Source organism: Chiroxiphia lanceolata, chromosome 9 (genome assembly GCF_009829145.1).
Source record: "Chiroxiphia lanceolata isolate bChiLan1 chromosome 9, bChiLan1.pri, whole genome shotgun sequence".
NCBI lineage: Eukaryota > Metazoa > Chordata > Aves > Passeriformes > Pipridae > Chiroxiphia > Chiroxiphia lanceolata.
The window spans coordinates 5,387,558-5,403,842 of NC_045645.1; the positions used below are offsets into that span (position 1 = coordinate 5,387,558).

General features: G+C 52.7%; 1 protein-coding gene across 2 annotated transcripts; it reads right to left on the reverse strand.

The window, feature by feature from the left end:
* Positions 1–1,972: 1,972 nt before the first annotated feature.
* On the reverse strand, positions 1,973–13,934 carry LOC116791291. 2 transcript variants are annotated; one of them, XM_032697129.1, is made up of 4 exons: positions 13,414–13,912; positions 13,190–13,300; positions 12,265–13,010; positions 1,973–2,495 (listed from the first exon to the last, which is right to left on the reverse strand). In XM_032697129.1, exons 3-4 carry the CDS (start codon positions 12,740–12,742, stop codon positions 2,320–2,322), a joined length of 654 nt encoding a protein of 217 aa, XP_032553020.1. In that variant the 5' UTR covers positions 12,743–13,010; positions 13,190–13,300; positions 13,414–13,912; the 3' UTR covers positions 1,973–2,319. The 2 variants fall into 2 exon arrangements, with proteins under 2 accessions (XP_032553020.1, XP_032553021.1); XM_032697130.1 differs by having other exon boundaries at positions 12,265–13,300; positions 13,414–13,934.
* Between the last annotated feature and the right edge of the window lie 2,351 nt (positions 13,935–16,285).

The following is a 16,285-nucleotide window of genomic DNA, read 5'->3' on the forward strand; positions in this document are numbered from 1 at the left end:
CCAAAAGCCACACTCTGCCTCCAGTGTCCAGAGGTGAAATGGCTCCACAGCATTGGGACTCTCTGACAGGCTCACAGTCATCCTCAGAGCTCAGCATTAGTGCTGTGTCTGGTGACATGTTTGGGGACCAGGCAGGGGGAAGGCAGGTGCCAGATGATGGTGATGACGGCAAAGATGCAGGGATGGGGGGATGTGAAGGAAGGTGGTGTGGGAAACTTCCGTCTCTGCAGTATTCCCCTGGCATGTGGCAGGTTCCAGTGGGGTCAGTTATAAAAGCAGCTACAGCCATGGGGTCATGTGGAGCTCTGGTGCCAGCCTGGTTCCTGGCATTGACCAGGTGTGACCCCTTGGCTCAGGGAGATGGTTGGTGGTTCCCCTCGCCACGCATGCTGCTGTAACATCACCCAGGGCTCGGTTGGTCTGGGAAATGGACACAACACCAGGATCCCTCCATGCATCCCTGCAAAAGAGGGGCTTCAAGAGGCTGGCTCCAAGAGGCTGAGGGGAGTGGGCTGAGGGCACTTCCTCACCAGCCCCTTCCCAGAACTGAGCAGTCTGGTGGACCCCGGTGCAGGTGGCCACAGGAGGGAGCTTGGCTCCTTCCTTCTGCTCCTGCTCGGAGGACGGTGGCCTCGGGTGGGTGTCAGCCAGGCTGGCCCTGGGTGCGGGTTGCTGGTTGGTGCAGGAGCATCTGCTCAGGGTCAAACCGCATCACATGGGACCCGAGGTGTCACAGGAAGGGAGCAAGAGCCCGGCTGGAGTGGAGGTGGCTGCCTCCATCCTCAGGGAAGCCTCCACCTTATTTCCAGCAGTCAATGTGTCCACAGTGCAGATAAGTAACTGGGGCTGTTTCCTGCAGCCAGGGGGGGACCTGTTGTGCCCAGTGAGTGGCATGTCCCCTTGGCAGGGACCAGTGCCTCTGAGAGCAGTGCCAGTGTGAGACACATGGTCTCACTGTCCCTCCCGAGCAGTGCCAGAGGCACCTGGATAACCCTGATCTCCAGCCCTCAGATGCTGAAAGGGCAGGGGAACAAGAAAACCAGCCCCTCCCCATACAACCTCCTGTCCCCCAGAAATCTGGACCTTCCCAGTTTCCCCAGCCCACAGCCAGCTCTGGTGCTGAAGCTCCACTCCCAAGGGCCGAGAGTTATGGGATCACCCCGCCAGCATCCTCACGTGCTGCCGGGGCATCGCTGCCTGGCTCCCCTTCATAGCCCCACAAGAGATGGCTGGCAAGTGCCAGAGCAGCCACACTACAAAGCCAGGGCCAAAATAATGGAGGAAAATGGTGGTGGCAGCAACGCTGTGTCTGATTGGAAACGGTTAATTACTGAGGGGAGGTCTGTGGTAATATCCTGCAAAACCGACAAAGCCCCAGCGTGGGACTGCTGGTAATGGCTCTCATTAAAGCCATTGGAGCAGGAGGTTGAAACTGCATCCATTTTCCTCAACCACTTTCTGAAGGGGAAAATTGCTGTTCTAGCCCCTGCTATTCATGGTGTGCTGGGTACTGCAGGCTGGGAAAGGCAGGGCTTGCCTCCCTGAGTGCAGAGGCAGAAGTCTGGACCATTGCCTTTTCTCAGGGTCAGGTCTGCGGGCCATCAGTATAACCTTTTTTTTAAGTTCAGGAAAGATGTGGAGAGCAAAGGGATCTTCATCAGGAAGAGGCACTGGGACCAAGGAATGATGCACCTGCTGAAATAGGCTGTGAGCTGGAGCTGCAAAACTAAGGAGAGGAGTGATGACCCAGGCAGGTCTGGATTTGGCCCCTACTGACCTTTCTGTGTCTTTCTGCAGCCCCCAGCTCCCTGCTGTGTCCTGGACCTGTCCCCAGAAACACAGATACTCCCATTTCTCTGCCGCCTCCTTGTCTCCTTTGCCCTTTTCACCACCCCATTCCCATGCCACTGGACAGCCACATGCCAAAGGACCGCCCGGCCTCTCTCCAGCTCATTTCTCTTGCAAGCTTTGCTTGGTGGGTGTATTTTGCATTTGCTTTTTCTTTTTCGCTATTCACAGGGAACAAAGAAGGGGTCACAAACCCACGGGCAGATGTCAGGACAGGGCTGACAAGCCTGGGAGAAGGGGCAATGCCACCCACCCCAGCAAGGTCCTTAGAGGCAAAGCCAGTGGGAGAAGGGCTTTGCTCCGCAGTGCCGGCTCTGCCCATCCCTTCCTCTCACTGCCCGGTCCTGCAAGGTGGCTGCTGCACTGTTCCACTGCTCCAGCCCTCCGCTCCATCCCTCTGCTCCATTCCTGCTCTCCATCCTGCTGCTCCATCCCGCTGCTCCATCCCGCCTGGCCCGGACATCGCGCCGGTCACGTCTGCTGTGGCAAGTGGCAAGTCTCGCCGATGGCAATGACCACGTCCTGGGGCTGCCGGTCCCGGTGCCGCGGCGCCTCGGGCATCTCGCTCATCTCGTTGACGCTGTTGCTGATGCAGTTGATGTCGCTCTTGTTGCTGTTGTCGTCCGGGTTGGGGCCAAAGATCCAGTCTGGAGGAGGGAAAAGCACAAAACAAGCCCCTGATTACCTCTGGCTGTTCCCACAGTCCAAGCCGGCTGGAAAATTGCTGCCTCCTGCTACATCCTACCTCTCACTCTGGGTTCTCGCCCTCCCAGGAGGGTCCCTTGCCCACCACTGCCCTTTCAGTCCTTTCTGCTCCTGTGGAGTTGCAGTCTCTGCTCTTCCCAGCTCTGGGCAGGTTTTCAGGCTGCTAGTTTCTGGAAACCCTCCCAGCTTAGGCAAATGAAATCACTCTGCTAATCCCAAAAATGGGAATGACGTGCCTGTGAAGTGAAGTGTGCATCTGGGCTCTCCAGCAATGTATTTCTCTGCAGTGGGTTTTTGCTGTCAGAAACAGAGGGGACAATTAAATAACTATGTGACATCCAAATTGGGCTGGAGGCATGGCTGGGACATGGCTTTTCTACCTCGAGAGTGTATCACAGCCACACCAGGGCTTCAAACCCTCCATGGCAGCTTTGAGCCTGTGCTTCTTGCTGGTCACCAGAGCACCAGGACATGGCTCTGAGCTGATCCAGCCACTCTCACAACCTTGAGGGTGACTGTCCAAAACACAGTGTCACTACTGGATGGTGGCATGACCAAGACACCCTCTGCAGCACAAGGGGCTGCAGCTCAGTGGAGGTAGGTGGTGCTGCTTCCCAAACAGCTATTTTTTTAAAAAACTTGGCTGTTTGGGCAATGAAAGACCATGCCCAGCCACGATGGGAAGGCAGCAACAACGAGGAAACCAAAGCTGGGGAAATCCAGGTGAGGCGAGAAGAACCCTAGAACCTGGTGGTGGTGGGCAGTGGAGCATCAACACCCCCCTGGTTTAGCTCTGCTCCCAAAATAAAGCAGAGATAGCTGCCAGGAGGCAGACAAAAGGGCCAGCCTGGTTTAGCTTTTTCTGAGGGACTCCACTTATTTGCCAATGGATTGCTCTGAAGAAATAGCATTTCTCTCCTCTGTGGCATGGGGTATTTTCTGTCCCTACAGGGCATTTCAACTGCAGCTCTTTGGTGGAGGATGTGGGCTGCCTGGTGGAGCAGGGACAGAGAAATGCACTCCCAGTGAGATGTTGCCTTTCTCATGGGCTGCAGAAAAAAGTTTTGCAGCAAAACCGAGGCTGAATGATGGCAAATGCCATCAAGTGTGAAGGGAATGAAAGATCTAATTTCTCAGCTCGCCAGTGGTGTCCAGACATTTCTGCAGGTGTGAGAAGAGAGACGAGAATGACCTGTGGTTCTCTCTGCAACTCAGTGTGTGCACTGTAGGTCAAATTTGCTGGCTCCAAGGAGGATAATGCTCCCACTACACTGAGCACAGGCAACATGTCCAGAGAGAGACTGTTTTTTCTTGGTTTTTCTTTTTTCTTTCCTTCCATAAGTACGCTAGCAGGGTCTGCTGGCTGTGTGATGGGAATGACAGAAGAACCACCACAGTTCCCTCAGCTACCACAGTGCTGGCAAGAGTGATTGGGAATCTCAGCAAATATGTGGTCTAAAGGTTTTTGGGGAGTCCTGGGTCTGCCCCAAGTCCCAGTTAGGGCATTTAGCTTTCACTTGCATGATCCACAGCCCCAGCCAGAGCCTGGGCTCCCCATTACAACACTTCCCCAAGGAAATCACCCAAGCCCAAAAGGCTCATTTAGGTATTTTTCCCTTTGTAGCTTCAATTTTGCTTGGCTTTACTGGATTTAGACTAAAGCCAAACACCCCACCATCTTCTTCCTGGTCTGGCCCTGCAGCCTGGGCTGGGTCCACGCCAGACAGAGCCCCAGCCTCTTGCCCCCAAGACCTTCCAGGCTCCTCCAGTCCCCGTACACACTTGCTGTGAGGAGAATCCAAAGGCAGTAACAAGATTGCCTCCTACAGATACTATTAAAGGTCTTGGCTTGCTTTCCTTGATGTCAGCTGTAAAACTCCAGTGGGAGCAGGGGCTGGTCCAGCAAGGAAGAAGGGGAATAACCTGTAGGAAAAGGGGCTATGGGTCCCCAAATATCCTGGGAGCCACTGGATGAGGACTGCTGTGAGCAACAGGAAGCAAAGAGCTCAGCATTGGATGCCTGTGAGTCAGGGGGAGTGGCACTTGGTGGCCAAATGACGAAACCTTGGGGACATTTGCAGGCAGCAGAAGAAGCTGGAGCTGGATGTAGCACTGGGATAAAGGCAGAAATGCAGGGGATGGGTGTTTTGGAAGAGCACCAAGGGAACCAGTAAAAGCCATTTCTATGGGAAAAGGGTCAAAATGCACTGTCAGCAAAGGGAATGTGGCTGACCAGGGTGCCTGGGGAAGGTGGCTTGTGTGAGGCTGCCACAGTCTAATTCCTGGGTAAGAGCAGGCTGGATTGTACGCGCTAATCCGAACCACTGCTTCCCTGGGAATTATTTCTGGAGCCTGCTGGATCTAATTACCCAGTAATCTGCAGGAAGATGTAATTAGGCTGTCATTAGAGGGTATTTACTGCGATGCCTTTATGATTTGACTGTGTAAGTAAGGAGTGAAGTAATTACACAATTACACGTTATTTGTGGCCATTTATGGCCTGTAACTTCAGCGTGTTGCCATGTGTGGAAGAGGGGAGCGAGGCCCCGTGGAGCTGGCAGAGAATCTCCTGCCAGCAGGACCCTGGACAAACAACCATAAAAATGTCAGTACCCTCATCTCCCCTGCCAGCCACTGCTGGATCTGTCCCAGCCACGCACGCTCCTCCCCAGTTTCACCCTGTGGCTCCTCTCAGTTTGTGGGTGAGAAACCAAGGTCTCACAGGTTCCCCTGTGGGATGTCTGGGGAGGAGTGACGGAGAAGAGAGAGGAGACCTGCACATCTTTGGCGTCAATGGGATTAAACCTTGCTCTGATGCGGAAGGGCCTTTGCAGGGGATGGGATGCACAACCTCATGTCATGCACAAGCACATGATGTAAACCTCGGATAATGAAAACGAGGGGAGGTATAATGGGGTAATGGAGGGTGGTGAAGGGCTGGGAGCCCTTCATGGTGGTGACAGCTGAAGGTAGCTGTAGCCCTTAGCATCATGTCAGGTATTTCTCTCTCTGTCTCTTGCATGTGGCGGGGGGGCTGAATGAGCAACAAAAAATAGACACAATTGCCAGTGAGAGGAAAACAAAATCCTCTTTTGGATCAAAGTCCACATATGTGCTCATGCAATCTCCAGCAAGAAGGCAAGCAAAATCAGGCTAAGCCAGGACACCCAATGGTCCTGGGACACCCAAGGGCAGAGCTGGGGTGAGCAAGGACCACACAGTGTGCTCCTGGGGCAGTGGCACCTCTGGACCCAGGACAGTTGCACTCTGGAGATAAGAAAAAGCATTTCCTGCCCCTACCCAGCCACTGGAAGGAGCTCGTAACACGTGCTGCAAAATCCAGGGCATGCACATGGGCATGTCTGTGAATGTCTTGGATAAAAGAAAGGGACTTTCTCAGCCAGGCTGGGGGAGCAGCATCTGACCGAGAGACACCTCTCCTTGCTCCTCAGGAGCTGCCGAGGCTCAGCGTGCCTACTGAGATCTGCGGGGCGAATGGAGAGGTGGGAAGTGCTGAGGTGGGGTGAGATCGATACGGAGCGATTGATCCAAAGCAGCTGGAGAGACAAGATAGAGCAGATTGGGCAAATCAGGAGTTGTGGAATAGCAACTCTATTATTATTATCCCTAAGTAGCAGAGTAATGTGGCACAAAGCTCCCCTGCACTTCCCTGGCTCTGTCAGAGCCTTTGACAGCACCCCTGGAAGCAGACCCTTGAGATGCACCATAGTTTTGGGGGCAGAAAAACACTGGGGTTGCCCAGATGTCACAGTGTGCCCTCCTTGTACCAGCAGCATGAAGGATGGTCCTCACTTGAAAACCCTTACGATGCAGGCAGCAGGGAACAGCTTCCTGCTGTCTGTGTGCAGAGGAGCACAGGGATGCTCTACCCCCAGTCTCATCCCAGTAGGAGTGTCCAGGTCCCTTGCATTCATTGGTGACAGGGTGGGATGTCCACGAGGCACTTCAGCCACTGAAAAAGAGACATCCCCAGCAGAAGAGCAGAGGCAGGTGGGAGAAAGGGCTAAAATTTAAATGGGGAGTGAGACATTCACGGTCCCTGTGGAGATGGAAACAAGGAAAGGAAGGGGTAGCATGTTCGATGAACAATCAAACTTGTGCTCTAATTTTGCTTTAAATGGAGCTGGGTGTGAAAGCAGCTGCTAAAAAAGCCCTTTTCCCAGCAGCAGGAGCAGAAGCTCCTTTTTCTTTGAAACGAGTCCTGACCCAGCAATCACACTGTGTTCTGCAGCAAGGCTGGACCAGCTCTGGCCAAAGCGTTCCCGATGGACAGGAGTTCAAGGGTATCCCTCATGTGTTTGACAGGATGCAGCATTCGCAGCTGGACATCGTATCTGTCTCATTTGCAGGACAGGCTCTACTTATTCATTACCAAAATCAGCAGATAACTCCCAGGTTTGTTCTATTGGAAAACCTGTGTCTGCCCCTGGCAACAGTAATTTGTTAGAAATCCCCCTTTCCCCCAGATTCACATCTCTCTAAATGAACTTGCTGTCGGGGTCTGTTCTTCCTTCCCCCTTTTGAAGAAATTTGTTAGCTTTGCTGTGCTGGCTGAGTCAAAATTGTCCTGCACCCCAAGCAACATGAGCACACTGCTTTGCTGATAGACAGGTAAGGACATTGTCCCTCTGCAGAGCTGTCACTGGCATGAAGTGTCTGGTGGGAAAAGGGCGTGACACGGAAAAGGCATTCAATTAATTATGATATTCTCTTAAAAACAGCTTCTCTGCACCAGAACAACCCTGGACCAAGCCTGAATTTGATCCCAGTCCCATCCATCGGGCAGCATTGCTGCTCCAGAGAGTGGGTCTCAGAGAGGTGATGACTCAGGTGTGGTAGGTGGGAGGCAGGCGTGCTCCTGGGAGTGGATATTTGCTCTCTGCATCTTCCAGCCTTAGATGTTCTCCCCAGAGGCAGAGTGAGGATGGCCAGAGAGTGAGGAGGAGTTGTGGTTGGTTCTCAGCTCAAGAAAGACCAGTGCTTGCAGAGGAGTAGAAAGGCACAGTCCTTGCCCCAGGGACCTGGATCACACGATGGCAGGGCTGGAAACGGTGCTGTGGGATGGCGCATCCCTGGGGCCAGCCTTGGTCAATCCCCGGCAGCGCATGCTGGAAGCCGTTCCACTGCTCCGGCTTTGAGCTTCAAAGATTTGGCTGCAAATGCAGCTATCCTGGAGTGGGGCCACCTCTCTCTTCTTTTTGCAGGGCAAGGCCACTGCAGCCATTTGTTTGGCCAACAGCTGCAGCCTGTGGCCGCGGCAATGCCAGAGTGGATGCGGGGATGGGACATCTGCCTGTTAGTACAGGCAGTTGGTACACTCCCACGGGAGTGGGAACTAACCCAGTGAAAGCCACTCTACAGCAGTCATTGCTAGACATCAGAGCCCATAAACAGCAGCTCAGGAGCCCCTGATATACCCCCATGCACCAGAAGGGAAACTGAGGTGGGGTGTTAGTGTCAGAGGTGGGTTAGCACTGAGATAGAGAAGCAGAAGGGAACATGATGTGGTATCTTCTTTTCCCACAACTTTGGGAAGCAAAGGAATCATCCTCAAAACAGAGCCTGAAAAGAAGATATGTAAGCGCTCTCTGATGGGTCTAAGATGCTGTCTGCAATCCCTGCCGTGGGCTGGATTATCCTACGAGCCCTGCGGTTCTGTGTGGAGCAATTAAAAGTGGATCCCAAGTCCCCGCAGGATCACCCAGCAGCTATTTTCAGCAATGTTACATTCATGCACAGTTTCTTTGTTCAAGGAGACTGTTTCCTAAAGAAGCCTGAAATGTGGCAGTTAGAGATAAGGATGAAAAATAAAAATACAGCCGGTGGGTCAAAAGGGCAAAGAAAAGAAAGACCCCGCTCCAAGAACAGTGCAGGGTTTTGAGCAGTCCCAGAGCATCAGAGCATCGACCAGCACAGTCCCGCCGGTGTCAGTGAACCCGCCCTGCTTTGCCCCAGCTGGGCACCTGCCTTGGGCCCATTCCCAAAGGAAAAGTTTCCTCCAAGGTCTCCTCGGGAGGTCAGCAACTCAGAGGAGACCTCGGCTGTCACCTCGGGTGACACCAGCGAAGGTCTCCCTGCTGAGCACCGCTCCCACGCAGACCATCAGACCCTTCCCGTGTGGTTCCCGCGCAGGAACGAGATGCTTTCCCCTTTCCCGGGGACCACGAGCGTGCAGTCTCCATAGCAACAGCTTTGTTTCCAGTCAAACTTTTTATTTTTTACCCTTTTTCCTCCTATTTTACGTTTAAAAAAGGGTGCTATTCAGTGAACTGCTGGGGACGGAGGAGGGAGGGCGGGCCGATTCCCAAGGATTGCAGTAATTAGGCGCTTCCTACGTTGGTGACAGGCTTGTCATTTGCCAAGCCGGCTCTTCGCCGCAGCGCCGGCTCTGGCAGCTCTCCAGTGCTTCTGAGTTAAGCAGCTTTCCAAATGCTTCGACCCAATTTGCCTTAACTGGTGGTTGGGTCTGAGCTGCACTCACACAGGAGCCTTTCTGCCTCATCAGGGGGCTCGCATCCATCCCCAAGCAGAGACATCTGATGAGTTTTGGGAGAGTGTCAAACATGAGACTTTGTCAGCTCAGAGCAAGTGGAGAGGGATCAGAGAGAAATTAAGGTATTTTGGGCTATCCTTGGTCAGGTCTCTGCAGGAAGAGCTGAAGAGGGTCTCTTTCAGAGCCCTCTTATCCATATCCAGGTGCTCTGCCTTCCTCCTCTCCGACAATGCATCTTTCCCCCTCCTCCAAAGCAGCCTCCCATTTTCCACTCCTCCCCACCCTCCTGAGCATCACAGCACTGTTCATCTCCCCTGGGGATGATTGGGCAAGCTCTAATTGATTTTTTAAGAAGCATCTGCAAGAGAGGTGTCAGTGTCTCAAATACCTGTTCAGATTTCACAGGGGAAGAGCTTGGCAGCATCCCGAGAACCCCTTTGCCATCCCAAACCAAGCCCAGCGCCTGATTCTCACAGTCCCTGTGAGTGCACAGGGCTGGGTGATGCTCTGACTTCCCAAGCCGTGTCTGACAAGCTGTTATTGAGGAGTCAAAATCATCTTTGATGCTTCCAAGTGACTCTTTAAAGTAGTGATTAACTATTCACACTTTAATCTCCCTGAAACAGGCTCCAGCCCTTTGGCATCTTATTTCCATCTCTCTCTGTATCCTTCTAAATATGGTTAGTGCAGAAAGGCTGATAGCAGAGGTTGGAGCTGCTGCCGAGTATATAAATCCAGGCATTGTGTTAAAGGCAGCTAATAGGCCAGCTTCTTATTTACTATCCCTTGGCCCCTCTGTCCTGTCCCTAAAGTAATTTTATGCAAACTCATTCAAATGAAACCTTCTCTTTAAAGGCTGTTCCTTGGCAGTGTTAACAAACACAGGCTCGGCCGCTCTCCTCTGAGGACTGGCTCATTTTAAGCGTATCAGCTGTGGGAAGACAGGCCCGGAGTGCTAACTAGGATGAGCTGGAGGCAGCCTTCGGCACTGAGGGGTGCTGCTGGAGTTCTGGAAATGCCTTTTCCTCTCTGCCTGCATGGGGAAGAAGCTCACCTCTGGATTTCTAACTTGGAGAGGTGTTACCTCCACCCTGGGCAGGGAGAGAATGCTCTGCCCTCAGCGAGGGCGCTGAACTGGGAAAGGGCTTCTTCCGAAGTGGTGGGGAGCGGGCAGACCCCGGGGCTGTCCCTATGCCTGCCCAGCCCCACGATAGCCACGGTGCTGTGAAAGGCTGTGGAAGTCCCTTTGCAAAAGGCTTTGCGAGGAAGGGGCACCCCGCTGACCTCGTCCCACGCAGAGGCTGAAGCTAAAGGTCACCAGGGAGCATTGCTGCTGAGCTGGAAATAGCACAGTCAGGGGCATGGATGTCCCGGACCGTGGCTGCAGCCTCCCTCCCTGCCCATAGGGGCATGGCATTTGTACCAATTTTGGCCCTGCTTTGCAGTACCCAACCAAGGGGCGGGTTTGAGCACTCACATCTGTGCTCTCCTGCATCAGGGACCCCAGCAGTTGGGGCAGGGTCGCCTGCTCTGTGGGGACACTGTGGCTGGACCAGCCCCTGCTTTGGGAGAGTTTCTGACCTGGCCTGACCTGGTCCTTTGAGCGTCTTGGGGCAGCAGCAGGTGTATTTTTAGGTGCTGTCCCCACTGCCTATCTTTGTTGGGAAGGCAACTCTAAATCAGATGAGTGGCAGAGCTGGGTGATGTTACAGCCCCAGAAAGCTGCTGATTAAGTGTTAAATTTAACACTTAAGACAATTTATCCATCCCCTTCCATCTGGGGCGAAGAAAGACTCCTCAGCAGCTGCTCCCTGCCGCTTTCCTGTCTGAGCTTCATGTAAGATCCCAAGTACTGTACCCTGCCAGGAGGTTTGACCTTTCTTGTCCCAAATACCCCCTCCCTGAATCCCTGTGTCCTGGATCTGCCAGCCTCTGCCTGGTCATGATCCTTTCCAGAAGGGACTTGGCTTGCCCTCCCATCAGCAAGGCATGGGTGCTGCACGCCCCACAGGCACCGATGGAGTTTTGGCTGGTGTGTGTCTCCCACATCCCAGGAGCAGGGAAATAAAGGGATTCGAGGATGAACACGTGGATTTTGTTCCAGATGAGCGTGAACTCCCTCCCACTGCAGAGATGGAGCCTGCAGGGCTTCGTCCATGGCTCAGAGCAAGGGTGTGCAAAGGGATTTCAGCTCTGCTCCCCTGAGGAGGACATTGCTCCCCATAGCTCTTGCAGGGTATGCACTTCTGCTAACCAGGAGCTTAAACCCCTCTCAGTACCCCTCCTGGCCCCCCATACAAGCTGGAAAGCTGTCACCAGCACCCTGCAGCAAGGCCCTGACCCCCAAAAGGACATGGTGAGCTGGCTGTTGGGGCCAAAAGTACTGAGGATTAAGAAGGGAATCAGGCACATTTGCACTCCCCAGCATGACCAGCCTTACAAATTACAGGGCAAAATCACTGAGGGCTTGCCATAAGCAGCAAAGCACCTCTGTCTGCACCTCTGCCTACACCACAGCCTGACCACAGCAGCCAGCAGAGTGTTTGCACTCCTGTCCCTGATGGTGAGGGACCTTGTTCATCAGCAACAGGATGAAACCAAAGAGCCAGGAAGCCAAACCTCACAAAAATGCACACTCTTTGAGCTGTCTTTGCATAGATTTGTTGCAGAGGCTGTGATGGCTATGCTAGGGGCTGTACAAGGGAGCCAGACTGCTGAGCTGTGTTTCCTAGGAGTTTGTGGATTCACTGGTGTCCAATAAGGGGTTAAGCTCATATGGCAGCTTTTCTTTCATAATGCACTAGTGGGTTGTTATCCTGTGTTCAGCTATTTGTTGCCATGAAACTTTTCATGTTGGAGACCTCTAATCCAAGCTTAGTTGAAACTTACCAAAGGATTTTACAGTCATTTGGCAACACGGACTCACGCACACACACATTTATACACACGCACGCACGCACAAGCTTTGTTTCTTTAGGAAGGGGGCTAAACCCAAGGATTTTCTCTAGGAAGGTGGTCAACATACACCTCAGTTTGGAGAACTCAGAACATTAAATTAACTGTCTTCCAAATGTGAAAGGGTCAAGGATTGGTCTAAACCCCATCCAAATCAAAGTAGACACGCGAGCCAGCACTTCCAGGCTTTGCACCAGGCTTTTTCTGGCCACATGCACACAACATGTGAAGCCTGCACTCACCTACAAAGTCGTAAATGAGGTCTTTGATGAGATGCCCGACGATGGCGTATGCCACTGCCACCACCACCAGGGCTGCCATGAGAAGGTAGAGGACAGCCTTGGGCAGAGGAATGGCATCTCGAGGAGGGGGTTTGTACTCCTTGTAGAGCTGGTCATTGTCCGAGTATGAGTACTGGAACAAGTGGTCCAGGCCAGCTGTGAAGTTGCTGGAGTTCATGGACTGGCTATTGGACAGGTAGTTGTCCTGCTCAGGGTCCTGGAGGACACTTACCACCGAGCTGGTGGTGGCTTCCACTTGCTGTACCAAGTTCAGAGTCTTGTTAACGCTGGGGAGGATCTGGGAGAGGAAAGTGCTCCAATCTTTGATGGCACTGATGTTGCAAATAATCATAATTGCAACGAGGAAAGAGATCTCCAAGCTCAAGAGACTTAAAAAGGAGAGAAAGAGGCGAGAATTGCTGTACTTACACCAAACCATGTACTGCAAACCGGGCAGAGAAGGTCTTGATGGGGTAGGTTTGTAATTCGAAAATTCTTACATGATCCAGTAGGGATGCATCTGTGGTACCTCGGTATCACTCCTGGAAATGCCCATAGAAACCCCCTATGGGCATGAAGTTCCTTAGGAAAAAGCAGATGCTGGAATGATTTTGACTGATATCATTTTTGTTCCTCAGCCGTCTCTCCCTGATGCTACTCACTGATGAAAACCGGAGAGACAGGATCCTGTGGGTGTTTTCAGTCATCTGGAAAAGAAAGATAAATTGCCTTTCTCCAGCTTTTTTTTTTTTTTCCACGGGTGATGGTCCTTGGAGAGACAGAAATCCCCCCTTTGCTGTTCCCCAGGCTCGGTCAGGCGCAAGGTGTGCGATGCCGCGCTGTGACTCTCCCGAAGCGTTCGCAGAACAGAAACACAGATTCAAACCCCACAAAGTTCAGCTGCTCCCGGCGTCTGATGGAGCCGGAGGCGCGCAGCTCCCGGCCCTTCCAGCCCGGCTTTCACCAACTTCTTTTGCCGGCATCTCCCGATCGATTCCTTTAAAAACAAAACCCATAATCAGAGACCACGGCCACGCCAGCAATGAGCCCAGCACACGGTCCGCGGAGGGCAGCCCAGCCCAGAAGCTGCCGCTCTCGGGTTTTATTTACCTTAAAGACTTTTCCAAGCGAACAGATCCCCTCGCCTGATGCTCCAGCTTGTTTTATTCAGCGCTCGGCTCCCTACGGAGCTCCCCGCACACAGCCCCCGATGCGGTGCCGCTGCCCGCCGTCTGCGGGGAGTGCGGGCACGCCTGCGTGTGTGAGTGTGTGTGTGTGTGTGCACACTCCTCCCCGTCCTCTTCCCCTCCTGTCCCTTCGCCCAGCAGCCCGGCTCGCTCTCCCCAGCCGCCCCGGCTCCAGCAGGGAGGGGGATTAGCTGTCGGGAGGTTGGCTCCACAACTCCTGAGTGCGCCGTGCAGCAGGCGATGCGTGGCGGGAGCGTAGGCTCAGCCTCCGCCGCTGCTCCCCGGGGAGTTAATCCTTTCGATGGCAAAAAGGCGAGCTTTGATCCGTCTGCTGGATCTTCCCGGAGAGGTGGAGGGCAGGGCGGGGAGCAGCCGGAGCGTGCGTGTGGGGGCGCGGGGGTACCCGCAGGTCCAGCCCGCCCGCGCTGAGCGCAGCCTTTGTCTGGGAGCTGTGCCGCCGGCAGGGAGAAATCAAATCGCGGGCGCTGCCGGGAGGAGGGAGGACATCATCAATCCCACCGCCAGCATCCCAGAAGAGTGGTGCTCCCCACAGCCCTGCTTCCCCTCCTGCAGCCTCCACCCAGCAAAGTTTTGGCATCGGAGGGATGCCTGGTTTGCAGAAAGGCAGGAGGGTTTGGCGCTGAGCTCCCTCACTCTCTCCCCTCTCAGGTTGGCTGTGTGTCAACTGGTAAGAACCAGCCCGTCCTTGGTCACCTTGATAATGGTCTTAAACTGGTTCATGTTCCCTGCTCTGTTCATCTCCCCATCTGCCTTGGCATGGGATTTCAGTGGGGTTCTGGCTTGGTTTGAAGGCACTGGGACTTAATTAAAAAGGAGGAAGAGGACATCTTAGAGAGGGGGAAATTGCCTTTCTATATTCAGAGGTGAAAATAAATCACAGCTCCATTTTTCACTTCTGCCTTTTTTTTTCCGTGCTGCTTCCCCATGTAAGAAACAGCTGTCACGAGGGCAAGGAGATCACCACATTAGGCCTGAATGCAGCCAAATGGAGCTTCTGAGAAATAATAGCAAAAGATTAACTTTTTGTGTGTGTCTGTCTGTGTGTGTTACCAGCCAGCAGCAACCCTGCCAGCTGCCTGGGGTTTGGAAGAGTACAGAATAAAATGCCAACATCTCTCCCATATGATAAAATCACCAGGGCTTAGGTTTGTGATGAACAGATTGTACAGCCCAGGAGCAAAGAAGATGTGGAGGGAAAAGCTTTTCTGCTCTCTGTGGAGTGTGTGTTGGGCCACGTCACAGTGACTTCTGGCTCCCAGGAACATTTAAGAGCATCCTAAAATTTCTTCTCACAAGTAACTGAGCTGTGACTGGTTACAGAAAGACATCTGGACAGCTCCATGGATACATATCCTGCAATGGGACGTGTCCTGATGTCCCCCTGCCCCACTATCATGGTTGAAGTGGCCCCTCTGCCTCCAGACCATGAAGCCATGGGGATGTTTTGAGGGCCAGGGCAGGAGTCAGGAGCTAAGGGCAAATGGTTCTTCTCTCAGGCTCTGAGTCCTCTCACCAGATTTTATCCTTCCAAGAGGGAAAACATGGCAAGATTATTTTTTATAAAAACTTTTCAATGCAAACTGAGTTCTGGAATTTATGCAGGGATAACTCAGTGCAGGCTGGCTTTGCCCTGCTCCCGAGGCACATCCTTTGGCTGGGGTTCCCAGGAGGAGAGGACAACCCCTGGGACATGCCCACTGGTCCTTGGGGACCGAAGCTGCTCTGAAACTGTAATTTCACAGCAGTTGTTTGGTGTTAGCAGTTGCCATGGCACCAGTGCATCAACCAGAGGGAAGAGGAGAGAATCTGGTCCAGGCTGAGCCATCCCTGTGCCTGGCTCTGGGATGCAACAATCCTAGGCAGGATCCCACCAGGCTGTGTCTTTTTATTCCCAGGAGGGAATGGAGTAGAGTGATTTGGGGCAAAAGATTTGTAAAGCTGTTTGTGCATGGGGAGAATAATCAGAGAAACTGGGGGCAAAAGTGGCAGCTGTCTGCATGCCTGGGGACAGCTGGTGGCATCAGCCCACACCTCACTCCAGTGGGACACAGGGCAGACCCCCTTGGTTTCCTACACCTCCACTGAGCACTTCTGGGAAGAGGCTGGAAAAGCACTTGGGGAAGCTCCGAGTTCTGCTGCAGGCACTGACTTCATTAAAGGGGCTGAGGGTAATGCCACAAAAATACCCCTCCACCTTTTGTGTTTCCCTGGAGCGGAAGGAAAGTTGGCTCCTTTCATTTTCATTAACACCCTCATCAATTCAAAGTGACTAAATAGATGCTTAACTGTTCATTATATACTCTCTGCATCTCAGGTCTGAAAGGGAGGCTTTATTTCCACAGTTATGGTTTCCATCCCATTACAGAGGGAGAGAGCACAAAGAAATATAGAAGTGTGGATTTTAATAACCTTATATTTCAAACTCTCTGTTATTAAAAAAAATGTTTGCATTTACTGTGATGGGGGGAAGATTAAAAGGATTGCCATGGATTCCACTTAGGGAACATTGCTAATGATTTCAATAAATCACTTTAAATAAAAATCACAATCTCCACAATTCCACCCAAATGCCATTTGGCAGAGGGGTTGATTATAGGAGCAAAATGAATTTTAGAATTAGCTGCTTGTCCTAATGCAACTGGACAAATTAAATTTAGGGATACACACATATCCAATGAAACACATATCTCATGCAGAAGAGCGGTGGTTTGGCCCCTGGGAAAAAGAACAAATAATTTTTTAGTGGGTCAAGAAAGATCTTGTCCCTCGTGATG